At 40.4% G+C, this 23,087-nt stretch overlaps 1 protein-coding gene across 1 annotated transcript in view; it reads right to left on the bottom strand.

Annotated features, from left to right (window-relative positions):
• The window catches only part of LOC139731315 (E3 ubiquitin-protein ligase UBR4-like), a 93,461-nt gene that overhangs the window by 25,258 nt on the left and 45,116 nt on the right, over positions 1–23,087 (bottom strand). Inside the window, exons 48-77 of the mRNA XM_071642204.1 lie at positions 22,813–23,014; positions 22,219–22,379; positions 21,725–21,856; positions 20,946–21,033; positions 18,958–19,385; positions 18,217–18,351; positions 17,343–17,643; positions 16,877–17,161; positions 16,248–16,369; positions 15,583–15,882; positions 14,478–14,781; positions 13,499–13,621; positions 12,363–12,619; positions 11,644–11,865; positions 10,612–10,731; positions 9,638–9,730; positions 8,932–9,003; positions 8,261–8,338; positions 7,722–7,855; positions 6,822–6,906; positions 6,133–6,211; positions 5,143–5,379; positions 4,391–4,556; positions 3,503–3,647; positions 3,121–3,206; positions 2,580–2,667; positions 2,017–2,210; positions 1,337–1,576; positions 638–776; positions 49–174 (exon numbers count right to left, since the gene is read on the bottom strand). Coding sequence (XP_071498305.1) covers positions 49–174; positions 638–776; positions 1,337–1,576; positions 2,017–2,210; positions 2,580–2,667; positions 3,121–3,206; positions 3,503–3,647; positions 4,391–4,556; positions 5,143–5,379; positions 6,133–6,211; positions 6,822–6,906; positions 7,722–7,855; positions 8,261–8,338; positions 8,932–9,003; positions 9,638–9,730; positions 10,612–10,731; positions 11,644–11,865; positions 12,363–12,619; positions 13,499–13,621; positions 14,478–14,781; positions 15,583–15,882; positions 16,248–16,369; positions 16,877–17,161; positions 17,343–17,643; positions 18,217–18,351; positions 18,958–19,385; positions 20,946–21,033; positions 21,725–21,856; positions 22,219–22,379; positions 22,813–23,014 — 5,142 coding nt within the window. The remainder of the gene's footprint in view (positions 1–48; positions 175–637; positions 777–1,336; positions 1,577–2,016; positions 2,211–2,579; positions 2,668–3,120; positions 3,207–3,502; positions 3,648–4,390; positions 4,557–5,142; positions 5,380–6,132; positions 6,212–6,821; positions 6,907–7,721; positions 7,856–8,260; positions 8,339–8,931; positions 9,004–9,637; positions 9,731–10,611; positions 10,732–11,643; positions 11,866–12,362; positions 12,620–13,498; positions 13,622–14,477; positions 14,782–15,582; positions 15,883–16,247; positions 16,370–16,876; positions 17,162–17,342; positions 17,644–18,216; positions 18,352–18,957; positions 19,386–20,945; positions 21,034–21,724; positions 21,857–22,218; positions 22,380–22,812; positions 23,015–23,087) is intronic.

Consider the following 23,087-nt stretch of genomic DNA (forward strand, 5'->3'; position numbering starts at 1 on the left):
AAGGAATGCTACTGTAACAGGCAGTCAAGGGCAAAGGGGTAAGCCTACCGATGACTTGTCTCCACCAGCTTCATGGACCTTCATGAGTAGAGCCTCAAGTTGTGGGCGGTGGGACACCAGCTGACGGTATACTCGGTCTGCTCTCTCTAAGAGGGAGTTGATGCTGGTTGTTGCCTACAAAAAACAAGGAGTGTGTCAAGAATTTATTCAACTGTGACAATTCCAGAAACATTTAAGTGTTACCACTGGACATTTGGTGCCACTTACAGATGTACTGTATGTGCTTAATATTTTGCTAGGTTTTTATTTTTATGAATTTTGCAAGTCTGGTGCTATTCGCGAATTAAAAAACACATGAAAATTCTATCCCAACATTAATGTGACATACATGCATACATTTCTCCATTCAGTGCTGTACTACACAATCTCAAATTTAACCACTCGCGAAACTGTCGCGAAGTCCAAATTTGCTAAAAAAACATTAAATTGCTAGATATATGGCGTAAACAATAAAGACAAAACTATAACCGGCAATCTCTGCTTCACACATAAAAGGAAAACGTGGATTGCACTGGTGCTTAGCAGGTGCATGAAAAGGGTACAATGGATTAGACAACCATTGCATCAAAGACATTACCTTCTTCCTGTCTTCCTCATTCTCAATAGGATCCACAGCACAGCAGGCTCTGGCTGTCAGAGTGTAGTCAAACTTGGCATACTTGCAGAATCCACAGGAGTTGCAGAGGAATGGGTCTTTCTCATCATAGTTGATGGCTCTGTCAGGTCAAGAGAGATGAAATAAATCTTGTTTCAGCAAACATGCACCTGTCTGGACTTGTGACATTTTCCTTACACTTGTTGCTTCTAGAGGTGAGGTACATAAATTGGATTTTAAAAGGTTCTACATACGTTAGACAACTTCCTTTTGCCTGTGGTCCATTAAATGCCCAACAAATGAGCAAATGAGCATCTAACATTTCTGTGGGGACAGGGTGTGAAGCCTACATGATGACTAAGCTTCTCTTATTTGATCATTTGTCTGTAACTGACAGTGGAATCAAAATCAGTGACTCTACTAGGCACAGTACACAGCCACCCGATTGGTTGTTTTGATTAACATGGGTTTATACCACTGCAATTTTCAGAATGATACCATTTTCAGTCTTTGTCAAGTAAAAAGAAATTCTTTCCAAGCTTTCTGGGGTTTTTCAATTCTACTGATAAATGTCAACTGTTTGAAACAATGATAAGGAGAGTGATGAGACATTGCTACCTTTATTCCTTGTGAGCGACAATAGCTGATAAAGATGTGATGCACATTCTACGGCCGTCTCACCTGCACTTATGGCACTGGAACACATTTTCTCCACAGTTTCCACAGACCCCTGGGTTGGCAGGCACAGAGGCACTGCACCGGGGGCACTGCAGAGTCTCAGCAGAGGCCGTCAAGTTGTCATAGAAGTCTGCATACTCTATCATGATGTTAGCTGCCACGATGGGCAGGGGGAACTCCAGTTTGAGTTCAGTCTGTCCAGCCACCAACACACACTTCTTGGCTTTGTGCCAGATGGTAGGCCTACACAGAAGGAAAAGGAATTGTTTGTCATTTCACTAAATGCCAAACTCCATCAATGCTCTGCCTTGACTGTCGACTTGGTTGAATTTGGAAGCAAGACTAGAAATTTCAAGCAAAGGGTGAAGTAAAAAAAATGCTTTCCACATATCTAGACGAGCTTGTATGCAATATGCACTTTGTATTGTTTTTCTTCCACGGTATGCCATGCAAGTGGTGGATCTGAGTTCACTTTGGTACTGTGACTCACATAGGTACTGTCAATTGGTTCTGGAATAGTTTTTAAAGACATGTGACTCAAGAAGATGAAAGTTCAGGCTTGAAAGGAAAGTTGGAGGTCTGTTGATTGTTCTACACGTGTTGTATAACCTTGTGGTATTGTGTAAATCTGTACAGTAGATGCACTACAAAAGAACCATTGTATCAGTACTGCCATCACTCACTTGTTCTTCAGCTCCACCACAGAATGAACAGTGCGATTATTGTAGTAGATGTTGATAGTGCGGACCATCTTGGTGCGTTTCAAGTCACTGATGCGCAGGGTAACCTTGGCAATGGTGTGGGTGCCCACCAGCTTCACGATCTGAGAATTGGCTGTGTTGCGTGAGTCCACTTTGAGAGCAGTCAATTTCATGTTCTGTCCAGACACAAAATTCAGATTGCTGGCATATATATCCTTATAAACAAATTCATATCATAAAACACAATATAGAATTTACACTTTTGCCTCGGATTTATCAGAAACTCGCTACACGTACACACACACACACACACACACACACACATTGTTGATGAAACATTGTGAAGAATGTTCTCTGTCTAAAAGCACAGAATTAAGTCTAAACAATCTTACAATATTGCTTTCCGAGTACTTTTGGATTGAAAGGAAATAATGCCTATCATTGTGCATGTGCACTAGAAATAATGAGTGAGCTTTGTTGGATTCAGCTTGTTGGAATACTATATTATAAGAAAAAGCAAGGTGAAAGTCACATTAATGTCTTACAGTGAAGGGAACTTCTGGGTTGTTGCAGACCAGACAGGGTTCACTCTCCAGATAGAATCCATCAAACTCAACCAGGCCAGCCAACATGCTGAAAACAAAGAATACACATCACAGTAATGTTAATTTGACTAAAAAATGACTGAGAATCGCTCCTATACAAGGATATCATATCACTTGAGCATATGCTTGGAAAGACTCCAAATATTTTCTCCTTTCATCACATGAAAACTATCATTTGTGATTCTTCCATCTGAAATCAATTAGAGAATGCTTGGAAATGTCAATGGAAATACAAGTACCAGTACTATACTGAAAAAACAGAAACACATAATCAAAATGGTAATTTTGCCCCTGCCTGGAAGCAGGTCAAAGTATTATTATTGTAGTTTAAACTTCTACTTACATATACATTATATATGACATAAAATCCGTCATCTTGATCTTGATACTGCATGTACCTGTTGACGTTTGCTCAAACATTTCTGCTACGGTGCTTGTAACTGTTATTCTGGTGGCTAGCAAGTAATGAGCTTGAACTTACTTGTAGATGTTTGAGTTGGGATGGTTGGCCAGACACAAATTCTGAGTTTTCAGCAGAGCGGCTGCCTTCTGGACGTACTGTAAGGACTATGGGGAAAACAGAAATATAGACACACAAGTGAAGACTACTGCTTTAATCACTGCAACAAAAACTCTACAAACACTCTAACTTTATCAAAAGTTAATGGTACTTGTGTTACAATGCATAAAAGACTGACACATGAAAAAAGAAAATGGATTGATTACACAAATACAGATGAAGCAGACAAATGAATATTGATATAACACCAACATTACATTTTTCTCTTCATTGAATTTTTAATTGAGGCTTGACCTTTCTATAAATCAGGCAACAAGTAATGAGGATTTGAGATGATTCCTACCTTGCTCACACTGTAGGGAGCCTTGAGGGAGAAGTAGCCAAGCAGGTCAACAAACTGTGCAGCCTTACGCCCATAGTTGGACAACTCTGGCCATAGCTCCCACATGAGCTCCAATAGTTCCTCCTGTTTGGTAGGAGGTGAGCTCCTGCTTCAAGAGAGAAGACAGGGATTGAATATTCAGTGTTAAACATCGACCCGCAAGCCTTCTGACAAAGTGGTCAGTCCTCCGGCTGCTTTAATATATCCATTCAATTCACTTTATGCTGGCAATGTCAAATGTATGTAATACTCGACCTCAAACATCATTGATAACAACACCATCACCTTAACATACAGATTTTATTATATTATTATTTTTTCTTTTTGATACAACAAATTAGAGCACAAAGAATCCAAATATACGTGTATGTAGTTCACTGGACAGTTGTTGTTATAACTTCTATTTGGTTTTGTTTGATTGTTGTTCACATTTGTCAAGCATATCACATAAAAAGCTAACATGGCTGACAGCCAAGCAAGTTTCAACAGGATAAAAGGTATGTCAGGATGTAAAGAGACCTCCAAGAGGAAAATTTAACAGTTTAGACACACTAACAAATTCTCAAATAATTAAATAAAATCGTCTTTGTGAGGGGTAATGCAATCTTAATCTATAACTCCTTGGGTGTAAGGATTTCCATCACAGATCACTTCAAGAGTTGCAGGTATGATTCCATGAGAATATGTGCAAAAAAATACCCATTAGTAAACCTTATTCACTAAAAAAAAAAGAATGTTACACACAAAATTTACATGTAACCTTAGCCCTCTTTTGTAAGCACTATGAGATGTTGGATTCAAGTTGAGTTAGTTAGGACTGCGACCCAGGATGACGCCAGCATGACTTACTTGAAGATGTGTAGGAGGAAGCCATGAGCCTGCCAGCGGAGGGAGGTGTTGTTTGACTCCAAGAGGTGGATGCGAATGAATCGGCGGAGGATGTCACGGCTGATGGATTTGTTCAGCTGATTCACAAGAGCCTGGCACAGGGCCTCATCATAGGCAGAGCTTGTCTCTGTAACAGATTACAGCATTCTCTCTGACATGAATTCCAACAGCCCAAGATCACAGTTTAGATGAAGTCACAAGGCAGAAGTTTAAATGTAAACATATCAAGTATGGTTCATGATTTTTTTTTTCTCTCTCATTTTATGCTGAAATGCACAACAAAACAAGAAAGTACAGGTTTGAGAAGCAAAATGACCTCTCCTGCAAAATCTTTTAAGGCATATGATCACATCATCATTGCCATCTTTTTTGCTCATCTGAATTATTACCAAGATACTGAATATAGCTCACCTGACCTGGAATGTACATAATATACACAGTACAGGTAAAATATGACAAGAGGTACTGATGGCATTAAACTTTGCACCACTGTATACACTTTGACTTATAAATCTTTTCCACATCTGACACTAATTTAACAACACAACCACTGTGTGAGTAGCTTGAAGAAAACCTCACACATAACACATCCTCAAAAATGTCTGAAGATATCATAAGTTAAGAACACAGACCGGAGCATTAAAAGATTGATTTTTTGCAATCCATAGTTGTTTCCATCCCAAAATAACTGAGGATATGAAGTGATAGTATACCTTTGTCCTCTGACTTTTCTTTTTCCTTCTCCTTTTCCTTCTCCTTCTCTTTCTCCTTGGCACGATCCCTCTCTCTCTTCTGCCGTGAGCTTGACGACGAGGAAGAAGAGGATGACGATGAAGAGGATGTGGTTTGACCTTTGGCCCCACAAAGGGCACAGGTCAGGAGCTGCAGAATGAGAGGGGCAACGCCTTCGTCCAGATGGAAACTGGCCTGGAGGAGGCTTGGGATGACCGCTGTCAAAACATAGGATGCCATTTCAACAAACATTATATATTTGATCAAGTGCAAAGCACTGCATACTGTTTTACAACTTTGTAATGATAAATCCATGCTAAACTTCTATCACTTACAAAATACTTCAGTTTACTCCTTCTGGAATTACTGTGAGACACACACAATGGAAATGTAATGACATCACTACAGTCACAAAAAAAAAAAAAAATCAAATTTTTTTTTAATGTATTTCTTTATAAGGAGTGGAGCATTACCATGTCCATATTACATGTACTTCCAGTGAAAACAGTAAACACTATTCAATTCAAGGTATATCCACTATGTCAAGCCATACAAGTCACTTGTGCAGTCAGTCACCCACAACCAAAAAATGCAAATAATTTTCCTATAGTAATTCAAGGCCTGTTTCTCACCTACAAATGTCCCAATTGACTTTTTTACCATTTTGTTGAACTTAAAAAGATGATGTGTTCATGTGTACATTCTCTTTTCTCTGTTAATGCATATCCTTTATCACAGTCAATGTAATCATGAAAGTAAAATGTGAGGCTTCATAACTTTCATGATGACAATCTGGAAAAATCAAACACATACATCATTTTGAGGTCTTTGAGAATTCCACTTCAAAATACAAGGACAGAGCATTGTATTTCATGGAAAAATAATAAAAGGACCGTAATGATGTCTCAGGCTTCTTTTAAAGGGTTTCTAAAGTGACTGAATGACTATAAGGAGAAAATAGAGGCACTGACTCTCATCTCTGATGGCAAACTTCTGCCAGTTGATGGTCCTGGATGTGGCTACCTCCTGACAAGCCTTCAAGTGTTCAATCTGGAGAAGCACAAACAAAGCAAAATGAAGGAAATATTTGGAATGCAAAAAGTGAAATGAACTACAGCTCCCAGTCAATGTGACATCAGATTACATCAAATCATCACATCTGCAACTCACACCCACAGACACCTCTACAGCATGATGTATGAGTCAAAACTAGTCAAAAGTTTGAGGCAATAAACATAAAAGAGAGCCATGTCTAGCTGGCACACATTCACACATGTGTAGATGTACATACATACAAAAATACTTGGATCTTCAAAATGAACCCTGTAAACTAAATCCTACCACACAGTTTTTTTAATTGCAACAGATCGACAAATTGCCCTTCTTTGACATAAATGAACACCAATTATTCAGTGTTTTGATAAACAGCCATGACAAAAATCAAGGGCATGCATACCCACGTTGGACTCATACCAATGTCCACTAGATTACCAAGCTTCTTACTAATAGCCAGTGATGGTCCTGATCACTAATGGTAACAGTTACTGCATATTAATGATTCTTCTGTCAGTCTTTTTTTTTTTTTTAACTGATTGACAAATCAATATAATCACTGATTTGAAAACTACACAATTTATTTGTGAATTTGGTTGGCACTTACCAGAGTGATGAGAGTGTCATATGGGAGGGATATCGGTGTAGTTGAAACTGTTTCAAGATTCAATCCATTCTCAGAGCAGATTTGTCTGTGCACCAGAAATGAAGAACAAGTTTAGAACAGTCAACATAATACACAGCAATGCATCACCTGGGAATATGCTATGATGCAACTTATTTTCTTTAAAAATAGTCATCACAATATGTAACCTACTGGAAGCATCTACACGTATGTCAGTCTTTATATTCAGTGAATTCACAATCTGGAGTAACAACTGGAGGAGGAGGAAACTTCAGTTTTCACAAAACAAGATGGCATTTTCCTTGTGATGATCTGAAAGTCCAGCCTGTTGCTTGCAATATTAATTTTCTTGAATGTCACATGCGTTTTAAATAGTTTCTTCTCATTATCCTGGGTAGATATAGCACAGCATCAAGAACTGTCATTTTGCTGTTCAGATGGGGTGTAAATGGCAATGCTTGAGTGTAATGAAGAGTCGTTCAACACACAGACCAAGCTAGGCATATACATGTAGGTGTGCAGTTGTTTGAAACATAAAACAACATACCTGACCAGGACAAAACAAAATAATGAGAGGTTGTGTGACTTAAGAATCCAACTCTCATAAAATAAGAGAATTTGAAGGTCCTGAGACCTCCCAGGCCCATCATTGCGCAACTGCAAAGCCTGTGATGTACACGCTGTAGTGTGCAAAGCATGACATTCCATGACATTCCACAACATTCCATGACATGACATGCAACAAGCAACAGAGGTTAGCACAAATATACCAAAATGATATCACCAAATCCTACATCTAAATCAAGGTGAAATCTTTTTGCCAGCTCATGCCAATTCTGTAGCCCCTGACAACCCCCAGCATCTCATCTACAATGTACTCACTTGATGTCTCTCATGTGGGACTCCAGGGCATGGAGATCCCTCAGCTGACGGTACTTCTCCTTGGAGCCACAAATAAAGAGTAGCAGTTTGCGCACCTGTCGCCTTACAAAGGGGGTCTGCTGGGTCATCATGTACTGGAGCAACAACAATAACATTACACCAACAGTTGAAGGATATAATGTATATTAGAACTGGCAAGTAATTATTCTTCTTTCACACAAAAATATGAAAGATTTGAAATGGGTAATATCTGATAAAAAAACAAAACACCAACAAATGGGTGAGAGATAGAGCAACCAAATTATTACGATTTGAGATGACATACATGACATTACACTCCTGGCCACTTAAATTTACATTCCAACTGACGAAAGTACAAAAATGTAGATACACGGAAAAATAAACAAAAATAACACATGAGATGAAAAATGCGAACAAATCAGCTTTGTACAACAGAAGATTAAAAAAAATTTTACTTGTCAAATCTACTTGAGCTGAAAGTTAGGGAGAACTTGACAGAGTGTGCTGATAATATTTACCTCACACAAGTAGTAGAACCAAGCCTGATCAAACACAGGGACACCAACAGAGGGCGCAGAATCACAGATCTTCTTCATCTGAAAGACATCAACACAGAGATTCATGACATGAACAAAATGTGAACTTGTTCCTAAAAACAAATGATGTGGGAATAAGATAGAACTCTACAGTAGAACGTAAACTTGGAAAAAAATAAAGAGACATACGTAAATGAAAATGCATTAAAAGCAATTACACAGACAAGTACACAGTATAAAAATAATTCTGATTGTTAAAAGGTACCAAACATTGGGATAAAATCTTAGACACAAAGGTGTGCTACACATACAAAAAGTCACATTTTTCTTTTCTGATCCATGAAGAATAAGTCACTTTAAAACTAATGCAAATACAGTGCCGTTCTAGTTTTTCAAAAATGCAAATGACTGCAAAAATACATATTTGAACACTATCACTTTTCGTTGCAACTTTATCAAATTATAACACCAGTGTCATCTAAATGGAAATCTATATTCTCACATCAAGCAGGTAATCTTCAAACCATTCACAAATTGTTACCCATCTCAATTACTTTTCCCCTTATTTTCTCATTCAGTCACCTACACCCAACGGCTTCATCAGCACATGGCTATACAAGGTATAGGAGGATGCTGATGAAGTATATCTGTACCTGGTAGGGGAGTCTTAACACCATTTCAGTCAGTAGTTGAGGGTAGGCTTCAAAGACATCCCCAGCATGGCCCTGTGAGTGAAGGATAGCAAACATCTCAACATAATAGAAATCTTGTGATGACCACAACAGAAAGTAATCAATGAATTGACCAGAGGCCAGATACGATCTGCTTCAAAGCAAGTCACATGATGTCACAATATTCAAAGAAAACAGTTTTTTCTTCATTTAATGAAAAAAAGGAAAGCAAAAATTATTCTCAGTTTGTCAATGTGCCTGAATAAACAAAATACACTCAGCTTCCAAAGCATGATAAATGACATCAGCTACTCATCAGAGTACTTTTTTTTTCTTTTTCTTTCAGGCAACATTTTTCTGGCTCATATGACAATTTCGTTTAATATACACAATGATTAAAGTCTAGACATGCAATGGATACAGGACTCCAAACAAACTCTGCTAATTGAATATTGTCATGAAACAGTTCCTTTTCTGTACTGACAGCAGAGCAACAATTGGTGCCAATTCCAGAGGGGCTGTTACCAGTACACTGTAAATTCAGGAATTCATGGTCTCAGAAGCAACAAAAGTAGTAGTAATAGAAATAGCACTTCTGTCACCTACATATTGTACATGAATACCTGGGCCATCCTTTATATCTTTATACACACTATATCCTGGCAATGACAAATTTCTGGAGACCTACCTTGACATACTGGCGTAGGAAGAAAGGTGACATGTCTGGTGGAGCCGATGGAGGATGAGGTCTTAGTAGGTTGCCTCCTGGAGGAGCAGTCTCCTGGAGAAATCATCATAACATGGATTACAAACTAAAGAATGGACTTCGCTCAAACTAATGGTAATGAATGAATACACACCAACCAATATGGGAACTAGAAAGTGTGAATACATATCTAAGGTGATGATCTCATGCATTAATTGATGGCACTCTATCAGCATAGTCTCTGAAAAATCTAATCTCAGAGGAAATTACACAAGCATTCCTCCTAAGGAAGCATACACATGAAAATGGCAAGACAAGTACGGAAACTATCACATGCAGATTGGCCCTTTTTTAAGCAGCTTAATTTTACAAAACACCCATTCACATGATTTTTGCATCGACTCTTCAGTTTAAAAAGATAAACATATACCTTTTCTCTAAGGTGAAGAAAACACAGTTACACAGAAAGAGTTACAGGGAATGAAAGAAAAACAGAAAGAGTTACAAAAGAAACAAAGAAAGAGTTACAGGAAATGGCTACTTTCACAAGGCCTTTATGTCTCATGTGCACTGTTAATGCAACATGTTTGATATGAATGATAATCTTCAGGCAAACTCTACTATAAATGCCTACAAAAAGGAGCATACATTTTCACATCAGTCAAACCAAAGCTTAAAATTTTAACGTACAGAAAGGCTGAAGAAACTGCACCAGTTCAATTACATATGTGGGAGAAACCCTTTTAAGAAGTCATTAAAATTTTTGGGAAAATTAAATGCATTATACAATGACACCGACATGTAGCATTTTACCAATAACTAGATACAAATGTGTCCATGGTGTACAATAGATGTCAAAACTGTGCAAGTTTGTGGCAACCTTCATGGACAACTTAAATCACATCACCAGCTATTAGTTTTGAGTGAAGCATTGAGGAGAATGCTGTGTGACTCACATCATCAATGCCTGTTTCCTTCCAGTGGTCCAGGAGTGCCTTCAGGATCAGCAGACAGTGGTCCACTGCACCACAGTTCAGCAGAGCACCTGCTGTGGCATGAGAGATCTGGGTAGATGACTGCACACACACAAAGGAAAGAGAAGAGACAAATATTCTATCATATGAGTATTAAAGCATACTTAACGTCTTGCATCAAACCTTTGCCTCACAAAATAATTATCCTGTAATCTGACGTTACCACAAAAACGAGTGCAGATGTTCCCCTTCATGGAAATATTTCTGAGTGAATTCATTTGAACACATCCATAGATAACTTCTGAAATTAAAAACAATCTATTTTGACATTTCTCAGATAAAGAAGATGGGGGGGGGGGGGAATGTGTCAAGCAGGATGAAAACATGACAGTTGATATGTCACAATGTATGCCCACATGCATTATTGATTTCAGAAATGACAGAATATGAATGACCATCAAATACATTTCAATCAATAGCTTAAAGGGACTGTACAGAACTGGTTGAGGTAAGGGATTCATGTTTTGAACATTTCTAAGTGAGATAATGAGAAACCTCTTATGAAATATGGAAGAGCATGTAATTTTAGAAGGATTCAACGTTTATTTGATGAAAATTGGTTTTGAAATGGCTGAGATATCCAAAAAAGTGATAATGATAAAAGGCGACATGCCACAACTTTATTAGGATCTCTTTGTTTCACCTTGTTTTTGGATATCTCAGCCATTTCAAAACCGATTTTCATCAAATAAACTTTTGATACCTTTTAGAATTGCATGCTCTTTGACATCTCATAGAGTGGTTTCTGAATATCTCGCAAAATGTTAAAAGCTAAATCCTCACCTCGACCAGAACTGTACACACCCTTTAAAAGCCGCTTCACAGTGATTTCATTTATTCTCTCACTCACTCTCTACTCCAGAAATAATGGTGAAATAATCATTAAGTTCCATAGAATGAAAATTAATCTTCACACCTCAAATGTCCCCTGTGGGGAGTAAAGACCATCCTTACCTCAGAGGCAGTCTTTGTGCCTGACTTGGTGCGTGACATGAAGACACTGAGCAGCCGCATGACTATGAGCTGGACTTCGTGGTGTGGTGTTCGAGCTGAGACATCGCTAAAGGTCTTCCTGTCCAGCTGCAGCTCATACAGCACAATGGTCAGTAGGTGGTCAAGGGCTACCTTGTCCTTGTCATCCTCTGGGTCAAGGTCAGAGCTCAACATCAGAATCACCTGCAACCACCATGAAAGGGGCACAGTGAAAGGGTAAGAGGGTATAACATATAAGCTGTGTTTGAATACACTAGGAATCTCACATACATCTACTGTCCGGACCCTGACAGGAAAAAGGATATGCCTCCCATGGTTACAAAGTCAAGAACATTGTGACAAACTCATGGCAATATTTGCAAAAGATCAGGTTTATTTTGTACATTGGTCTCACTTTCAGTTGTAGATATTTGTTCTCACTGGACCTCATCTTCAAATTGACTTTGCATGATGACAACCTGCAAATGAGGTAAACACTTAAATTTGGTCACTGTACATTAAAACGATACATACATTCAGGAATGTTTCGTTTAATTTTTTTCTTTCTAGAAGTAGTGTATATGCTTCTACATCTTCTGTTTGACAGAGCTTTGAAATAACAATGGTGCGACTGCATCAAAAATTACCAAAGTAAATTCCATGGTACGGAAACTTTTCTTTCTTGTTGAAAGCCCACTGACCTGCATGAATGGGATGGCACGTACTCCACCCACAGCACGAAGGTCAGGCAAGTACTCCAGGAGCCTTTCTAGGAGCAGGAGGCGTAGGGTGTGCATGCGCTGGCCTCCGTCCATATCGGTCAAGTTGTCGGTCAGGTCACCTCCTTCATCACGTACCCCAGACTGTCCCACCAGGCCGCTGCCACTGGACACACTCTCTCCCTGGGTGGAGGCATGCTCAGGGATGACATCCCCATAGGCACTGCTCCGCCCACTCACTGCAGACAAGAGAAGTCAAAAGGAGCAGCTCAGACATGGCCTCTTACACATGAACCAATGTGCCTTCACCCTATCACAATGTGAGTTGCATGGTGCAGGATCTTACCCGTGCAGGTTGAACCCTTATAGGACGTACTGACTTCATATGCTATTAAACTTTGGTGCATCATGAACAAAAATTCATAGTAATATTCACTTACTTTGTACACACACTAACACACACACACACACACACAAACAAAATAAACATCATCACTGGCAAGTAAAAGTCACAAGAGGCCTCTGTATTAAAATTCAAGGAAAATCTAAAATAAGGAATACTGAAATGGGCACTGACAATTGCTGATGGCAGTGATATATTATTACCTCTTTCTGGTACATGCAGTCACAGGTATAAGCTCTCTATGGTCATACAATGAAGGAACCCCAAAAGTTACACATATATATGTACAAATGAAACCATGCAGGAGGATGGCAATCATAAATTACAAAGCAACAGTTACACGAGAAAACAATTACTAAAATCTGAATAAAGATTGATATAGATATGATAAAAACAGGTGCAATTTTCTTGTGCACTTAGCTCTATTTTGATGTCTTGTCCTTCATGTCACTTGAAATGTACATGTACCTCTGGGTAAAATAGCATCATACATGTATTTGTTTTACTTTGCTAATCTGCTGTAAAGACAGAGACTGAATTCAAATTGAATGTGGTAAGTTGGATAAGGTCAGAATAACCATAATGGCATTGTTAGCATAATGATGGAAAGAATCCTGACGTTTAGATGAGCTTGAGACAAAGGTTCCTGCATCCAACTAGAGAAGGAACATTAAGTGTGGAGGTGCTTGGAAATGAAACTCACTGCTGTGTTCACCTGTGATGGAGTCCACTGCACTAGCACCACTCTCTGAGCCGGCACTGCCACCCTGCTCCGCTGGGGAAGTTCTCAGTGTGGACCCATCGGTGGCTGCTGTACTCCCCTCATCATCACTGGCAGCTGTAGAACACAACGTTGAGAATTCTTTCCATGAAAAACTCCATCAACTTTATTGCATGAGTTTGCACATTCTTTTATAATATGTCTTCCACAACCTCACTCTTATGGTCTGACTGCATTGCTACCGGGGCTGCCAGGGAAAAAGTGATGCTGAACTCACAGCATCAACAGGTGGTAGATGTAGAGCTGATGTATGAATGACACACACAGGAACATACTACGACTGCACCTCACAATGGTTCATGGAGCAATCAGTGACATACCTTTGTGATAAACTGCACCGGGTTGGTTCCTCTAACCCTCTTCCAGATAGTATGAACGTTTCAAAGTACTTTGACAACCGAATTAAAGGGTATCATGCTAGAATACAGAGTGACCTATTGTGTGCAAAAGACATATAAAGCCTCCAGTACTTAAATTAGGAAGTTTATAATGGTTCTATGACATAATAGGCTTACTGTAGAAATGCATTCACTCTCTCTCTCTCTTTGTGTGACCATTTGACTGTCAGATAGATGAAGAATGGCTGATACATGGTGGTGAAATTTAGACTTCATCAAGGCTCATCAGACCCACAACAACATCAAAGAAACACATAATTTGAGAAGGGGCTTTAAGAACTTAAAGTAGAGAGGCAAAGTTGTCAGATTTATTTTTTTATTATTATTATTCTTGAAATCTATGGCTACAGCTCTGAATAAGGGACTTGGCACTTCAGGAACTGCTTATCTGAACCTTCAAAAAGCTATAACAAAGCTGCTCCAAGGAAAGTTATGTCATCTTGGCTAATGCACCTTCACTGACTGAGATCCTGGGAGCATACTGCAATACCCATCTGCCTGAATTATGTGCTTACCTGATGCAGTGGTATCAGACAGAGTACCTGCCTCCAGGGAGGAGGAGCTCTGTCCCTGGACACCAGCTCCAAGACCAAGTCCCTGGAGGTTCAGTCCAGCCCCGCCCTGGTTGGACTGCTCCTGAAGGCTGAGGGCGATGGCAAGCTCCATCATGGCTTCGTCGTCAGCCTCAGGGGGTATGTCAAGCATGGGGGCGTAGCTGCTGCGTCCCCCTAGGAGGGCTTCCAGGGAGTGCTGGTTGTTGGCCCCGCTCCCCAGACCAGGAGCCTCGCCTGGTTCTAGAACCATAGGCTCTGCATGCTCCTGATGGGAAAGTACATACTCAACACTTACTTTTGTTTAATACGTTTCCCTTACTGTTATCTTTAACTATCTTACTATAATATTCTATTGACAGATGTGCCATGATACTACACATTATATATCTTCCATCAATAAATACTTGGTCTCTTTGTATATTTCACCAGGACAGCATTATCTATTTTGACAGAGAACTGTACAGCATGCATGCAATTCAGAATCTTATGTTCTCACACAAGAATAATTTGGTTTACAGAGCTAAGGTAGTTTTAATACGCTGAAAATAGCATACACCCTGACACTGTTATTCTGAGCTGAAACACTTTGAACTATAATGCAATGTGTACCTTCCTTCCATCAGAATCAAAGTTGTTTAATAGAAGCACACAGATGAGCCTTGGACTTTCATAGTACCACCTCAGGTTCTGTCTGAAGTGAACACTGTTGACAACTGACAATGAAGTGCAATTGTAGTAAATATCAGTTGTAAAATATCACAACCAAGTTGCAGTTAGACAACTACAGTTGTTGTCATGACGATATAACAGTGGAGGCAGTGATACAGTCTTAGATGAAATTTCAGCAAGATTTACCAGGCTGCACCATTCTATGCAAAGGTAGAGGTAAAGGTATCGCTTTGGGGTCTTCTCTTGCCAAACAACAGTCCTTTCAAGGAGCACGTACACGTGGTGTTACGGCAAACCTCTCTTCCTCAAGGTAGAGAGTCCTCTTCTCACTGCCTGACTAGGGGTGCTCCTAGTTTGTTATACATTGATGGATGTTAGACACGAGGAGTCTACTCACCACTACTTCATAGGATGCCTCATCCTGGAGTCCCTCAGCATCCTCAGCATCCTGGTGTGAGCCAAGCTCCCTCTCCTCCTCATCCTCCTCCTCTTCCTCCTCCTCCTCCACACCCTGTGCTGCTCCGCTGTCATCTCCCTCATCATCGTCCCCATCCGGGTCATGGTCGTGATCGACGCCATCTGGCACGGGTGGGGAGCTGCACTGCGGGGGTGAGGGGATGATCACACGGCGACGTTTCTGGCGGGGTCGCATGACTCGTATGAGAGCCTGCTTGGCAGCAAAACTTACTTGGACATCCTGATGAAAGAGAAAACATTTTTGTGTGTGTGTGTGATAAACATTCTTCTTAGATATTCCAAGCCATGATATCATATGATGCTTTAAGGGCATACTTCTCACAAGACAACTACATTCGGCTCTGGTAGTGCATCACTATGAAGATTTACCATACTATGTCAGAGGGTATACTAGCACACATGTACACTGTCATGTCTTTTGGTCTGATCATCAGAGTACATTACTATCCTCCTAATACTAATTATTCCACTACACATGGACATGTACCATTATTTTTTTTGATGTAAAACCCAGACATCTACTAGAAGTCAGGGGTTAATATCACTGTCACATCAAACCATCACTTGGCTTGCATCTGTACATACCTCACACACCAGCATCTTCATGAGAAGTTTTGTTGCCAGGGTAACATTAGATGAATCGCTGTAAGCAAAGGCATGGATGACATCAACCAGAGCTCCTATGGTGATCTCCACATGAGTCAATCCTGAAGAAGAAAAATAAAATTACAAGAACATGAGATAAAACAGTAATCTGTTTGAAAACACATTGCTAAAATTTCGATAGAGTATCAATTACACTCTCTCTTAATTGTGTGTTTGACACTTTTCCTACATTTACTGGTTGGAAGCTTCCAATGTAGAGGGCATCTACATTAATTTCTTGCATACCTTTAGATATGCACAGACAGGGTGCACAAAGGGCTCTCATAATTGCATCACTTGCAGTACATTTAATACACCAAAGATATTCTACTAGCTTGTATTCGACACTTCAACATCCTCTTTAATTGTTGTTTTAGATTGAATATGTGACCTATTACACAGGAAGTTCACATCACTACATCGGTTTCCAACAACATAAACAGGTACAGTATGATTGTTAAAATTTACATCGCTACCACATACCAGAGTATAGCACAACATTGAGTAATAGTCAGCTGCACCAGGCTAAAAGATTCAAAACATCTGTATGGATTAGACAAGATACTCACTTGGTAGACATGCTGGAGCCAGCATGGGATTGGCCGGCCTGCTGCCATGGAGACGCCAAAAGGCATCCATGAGGCGTGTCAGGAAGTGCTGAGACTCCGCTTCCGTCATGGCTAGCTTCTTGGAGACAAACGGCACCTGGTGGTCGCTGGCCAGATCAGAGGAGGCAGTGCTCGTGGTTGTAGTGGATGTTGGAGTTGAAGATGAAGAAGATGAAATGGATGTTGATGAGGAAGACGAGGACGGATGTTGCTTATCCTCAATCTCAATGTCAGTGACTTCCAGATCTGGAATAAAAAACAAAACAACACAAATATATTTAAGGCATATTTTTGATTGTTGGAAATTACTCTTAGAATGTGCTTATTAGGCATCTGAGTCACAACAAACAAATGAAAGAGTAGTACATTGTATGTTTGCAAACAGTGGATATGTTGACTACTCTAGAGAAGAGTAAAGATGACCAACCTCCAACATTCCTGACTGCTGTCAGTGGAGCGCTCTCGGAGCTGGTGCCTGCAGCAAACCGGACCAGGTTCTGAGGTCGAGCCACGGCCACAGACCTCGCTGTCACCACTAGCCGCTGGAAGGCCTCTGGATCTAACTCGCTGCTCCTACTGCCACCAGAGGTGACTGATGGTACCCCGTCAGAGGGTGCAGTGGTGGTGCTGGTGGTACAGGGTGGTGCTGGAGTCGCCATCATGGATGATGCTGGAGTCTGGCTGATGGCATCCAGACACTGCACAACATGGGCTAGCTGAGATTGGTCCTATAAAGAGATGTGGTATAGGATTATTAACAAATATACACATGTGTCTTACCTTACAGTAATACATTGTCTGAAGACTTGCCAATTTTGGCTGTCTATTTTCATATTTGGTATCAGTGCCATAAAATACGATTACAGTTGCAAACAAGAAGTGTCTCTGATTGACGGAAACTAGGAGGGAGTGGTCCTGGTGAGGCAAACAACCACCTAGCAGTAGAATAGCAGCTGAGATGCTTCATCTTCATGTGAAAACCCATTTTGTATGATGTTACATGAAACGTTATCACCATTGATTTGTTTCCTAATTCACACTTGACACAGTACGTGATCGTTTTCAACTCCATAGGGGGTTTTCCTAGCCACCATTCCAATTCTTAGGGGGAAAAATGTCTGAATAAGTAAACAAAACACTGAACAGTAGTCACTTGGATGAGTTGCAGAAGAAAGGAAACCAAGTCTTGTTTGTAGATAAGTGGCTAAGAAGATGAACCCACTATAAGCCAATCACAATGAATGCATTACAATATATTTGCATTTTAAAAAAAATCCACAATATAGGATTTGTTGTCTCACCTTGTGGTTATGGTAGGCTTGATTGTTGGGCTGTATAGCAGCTAGTAGTGTCTTGGTATACTGCTGTACAGATGTAGGTGTGGGTAGAATCAAAAGCTCCGTGGCCAGTTCTTGGATGGTGTGCTTGATAGATTCCTGTCAAGGCATACATACAATGAAGTAATCCATGATTACCTGATGAAATGACATCCTACAATTACAGTTTTATCTATAAACCTCCACATTTATGTGAAATGACAAAACAGAATGTAAATGGCTATTATGTATGAGATAAACATGAGCTATACTGCTTTAGCAAATATTTTTTCTATATTAAAATAGAATAAAAACATTTAGGAAATTTGGATGACAGGCAACAATCTTTTCCCACAATTCTGTTACACATGCATACAAGTGGAATAAGTTTGTTCTAAGCTTGAAGAGCATTTGCCACTTACAGTACATCAAAACAGATAGTCACACTGAAATGCTATAACATCTACATAGACTACTAGACTACTGTCTCATTTTCTATTTAGTTGTTAACTGAATTTAGTTTAGTTTACTGAATTTGTTTTAGTATACATGTATTAGCTTGTTTTGATGACTCTATGCAAATTACTCAAAGCAATTAAAATTCTAATCATTACTAAAGTTCATCTTGTGTTCATGTCTCTTGCTGTTTAATGAACTTGTGCACTACAACCCACATTTGGCACGGTGTAATCTCATTAAGTTAAGCCAGATCTGGTGAAGTCTTACTTTATCCTCCATTGGAATAAGAGACACGAATCCATCCAGGACCTCCAGTGATGAAGCCACCAGGCGATCGAGGGAAGTCAGAGGAATGGGCGGGGCCACGATCACTTCACTCTCACTGGGAGAGTGGGAAACAGAGATCTGGGATGCGGTCACCGAGGTGGTGCTCCCGCCCCCTGAGCCAGACCCTCCACTGCCACTGCCGGTGCCACCACTTCCTCCCACACCAGCGGAACCTGTGCCACCACCAGTACCACCACCGGTACCACCACTCCCTGCGGTGCCTGCCCCAGCCGAGGTGGTGGAAGTGCTGGTGCTAGAGGTGAAGTCATCTGGGGGGTCGTCTGGCCAGCCAAATGCCTCCTTGGTCTTGCCATATACTTTGATGGAGTCTACCATAGTCACACAGGATGGGTCCGATGAGGGTCCAACTGAAATCCAAATAAGAACCACTAGATATCACTTTCTGTTAACATGATCGTACAACTTAAAAGAAAAGTTCCGTACAATACAAACACAATAGACCTCAAGGCAAGCCTTTTTCTGTCTTTCATTTTATTCTATCATGATTACATCTAGCAGATTCACATACAATAAGGATTAAACTCAAGAGAATAAGTCACATAAGTGCACACAGGGCTAGGCTGCCTTGGTCAGGGGAAACAAAAATCAAATAACGTTTACAACCACATATTCCCTAAATCAGCTGAGAGAGACATTCAACTCAAGCGCTACACTAGCTCCAGGTCAGTGGAAATTGAGTAAATCTGAATAGAGATGAAGACAGAAATGCCGATTTGACCACACTAAAATGAAAAAAAAAAACACACAGCATTTATAGAGCACCACCACAGAGTTGTCTTGGTGACATGACTGGACTTTGCTTGGGCAATATTTCTTCTTACCTCTTCTTCTGAGTGTGATATGACTGATTTTCATCTTTTCTCAAGAGGTATCTTGTATCTTTAAACAAACATGAATAGTTCCTGCATAACATTGTGGTATGAGACATGGAGCGTGTTTCTACTGAGAGCACCTCACATCCCTGGCATCGCCACGAATTTTGTCCAACGTAGCACCTCGTATTTTACGACCACTCGAGCTGTTTCTACTGAGCGATAAAATACGAGGTGATGCAAAGGTGACGCGCAAATGCGGCAATTCCGGAAGTCAGGTATTTTTAAGTCACAGATTTGGGTCACGCACGCATTGCCTGTTAATACGATCCGAACCCTGCCTGCTTTGCTACAACTACGTCGGCTATTTTTTGATTAGCCATTTCTCTTCGTCTTCCCATCCAATATACCCCGAACTAACATACTGGTACCCTGCCACTGACTGATGAGAAATCTTTGGAGATCGAGGGTCCAGTTGAGATTTTCTCAAGGCTGCGACATACTAATGTGGTACTCTCGCGATTCGAGACAATATAAAATGAAATAACGCGGTGTAAAATCAAGTAAGTGATGAGGGCTTAGTAATGCAATAAGTTAGGCGAACAATAGACGATGAATGCCACAATTCTCATGTAACGTAACGTATAGGGCCTATAACACATACACAAGCGAGTTGGTACAAACAAAGCATGATGCCAACACGGTCGCTGTGTGTACACACGTATTTTGTACACATGTGTCGAAGGAGTGTGTGCGATGAACCGATTGAAAAGCGCGGGGAGAAATTCTAGACGTCCGATACACCACGAATTTCGCTACCCGGTGTGTTTCTACTGAGAATCGTCCTTCGCGTCACCTAGCATCGACCACCTCAATAGATGGACGACGGAGCACCTCGCATCAGCCGGCATCGGCCACTACCCGATCTGTTTCTATTGAGGAAAAATTCGAGGTGTCACCAAGCATCGGCCGGTATCGGCCGGCATCGGCCGGTATCACCACATATCGGCTGGCATCACCTCGAATTTTCGTCGCTCAGTAGAAACACGCTCATGGTCATATCTAAAGTCTGATAGAAAGAGTTGTCAGTCTTACCAAAGAGAGTGAACTTCTTGTCAGACATCAGCGACTCATCTCGGGTAAAGGGCATATCAAACCACCGGTTCCTTGTCAGCGTGGTTACCTACGTGTCAGAAACACAAGCAAGATATAGACAAACAAATGAGAATGAAAGCAAAATTCAAGATAGCCCACTCACTCATGTAGTGAACTGGATCAATTTTCCATGCATAAGCTCAGAATACAATCCCATGAATGCCAACATTTCTACATTAAAATTAGGGAGCTTCCAAAGAGCAATCAGGGAGACACTTGCGTGTTACATGCATCTTAAAGGCACAGTTTACCAGCAGTGAGTTGTATCACAAAACATCCTACCATATAACAATTTTGCAATAAAGCCTAAAATATAAGGAGATATCATTATTTTCCTCACTAAACCATTACTGTAGATGGTTTAGTCTAGAAACAATTTTATTATAACTATTGTTCACATTTTGTATATTTAATAATACTTAACACTGGTTATGATGATTAACTTTTTTTACACTGGTTGTTTCTATCCCTACCTTACACTTTAGAACTATTTTGAAGCACTAAGGTTAGGTTTTTGTTTCATCTGCAAAAGGTAGATTGTGCCTTTAATGGGCAAAAATCATTACACAGCCCAAATAAGGAAGACTTTTACAGATATTTTCTTACCAGGAAATGAAGGAATATTTAATAAGTTTTCAGGGAGCCTCCCGTAAAATCAGAGAGACTTGGTCGCTCTGCATTCCACTAAGATTTACAAACAAGAGTTTGATGACACTGACCTGGGTGGTTCTTCCGTGAACCTCCAGGTAAGATGGAGCCTTTTCAATGGCCTGTGTTCCCACATGAACTCTGACACCCATCATCACAATGGAGTTGTTGTTGTTGATGACCTCAATGCTGAATCCTCCAAACTAGACAAGGGAAGCAGAAATAAACCACTGTTTATCATACAGTCAGGCAAAACACTCATATCTAAGAAAGAATACACGGCGAACCATGAAACCAACCACCACTTAATATTCTACGACCATGAAACCCTTCAAAGAATATAGAAGCAAATGATGATTTTTTTTAATGACAAATTACGACTGCTGTTGATTTAGAAGAAACAATATAGTTTGAATTCAAACTCTTAAACAATTCACAGCAGAAGACATTGTTAACAATTATCTACTGCATTCACATATAAAGTTTTGTACAATGTGAACACAACATATACATGCCTAAGTAACTAGAGCTGTTGTATAGACATGTAAAATGGTGAATGACAAACCTTGGTACTGGCCACGTATGTTCCTGTAGTGTTGAGTCTGTGCTTGACCTGTTGTACATTGTAGATCTGGAGGAGATCGTTGCCTCCAAACTCGACGTCATTCAGGGCTTGGCAGTGCTCAAAGAAGTCCACTGGAAAGGTGACCTGGCCAGTCGGCCGACCTATGGAAAGGTCAAACATCTCTGTATGAAATACCTGAACGGCATTCTTGACCAAAATAAAATTTAAAAGGTTGCACAAGATGGCTTTCCCTTGATTATGTAATCATTTGGAACTGCCCACTCTGGAGCAGTTTGTGATCATCATACAAGATTCAGTTGGTGCAAGTGCAAAAAATCTTATGCAACTTAATATGGGCTTGTCAAGGAATACACTGTGACCACAATCTATGAGGCATGCAATTACAGTTCATCCATGTAACACCATGTGGCCAAATTGCTCAAGTGTACACAAAAAGGCATTCTCGGAGACTCCTACCACAGTGAGAGTGCCTGAGAAAGAAATATAATGCTGGAGAATCAATCGCATCCTGTAAATCCTGGATGAGTCTGTGCTGATTGTGACATGTGTTCACTATCAAGCCGACCAACTTACCTGACTTACTAGCCTTCTTCTTCTTGACTGGTTTCAGGGAGCTGATGGCGCTGCAAGCCTGGAACTGAGGTGACATCCAGAAACCTGTGCTCTCCACATTGGCCATGTAGATACGCAGACTGCCGTCCTCACAGAGCAAGATGAGAGTGGTTCGGTGCTGGTCAGTAGATGAAGTGTGACGGATGGCCACCATGTCTTGGACCTGATGATGGGGAGCAAGACCAGTATTGTGAACCACAACTTCTTGTGGACAAATTATATTGCTGACCAGAAGT

The sequence above is a fragment of the Diadema antillarum genome, unplaced genomic scaffold (genome assembly GCF_040938485.1).
Source record: "Diadema antillarum isolate AM-2024a unplaced genomic scaffold, OU_Dant_1.0 seq00000368_RagTag, whole genome shotgun sequence".
Classification (NCBI taxonomy): domain Eukaryota; kingdom Metazoa; phylum Echinodermata; class Echinoidea; order Diadematoida; family Diadematidae; genus Diadema; species Diadema antillarum.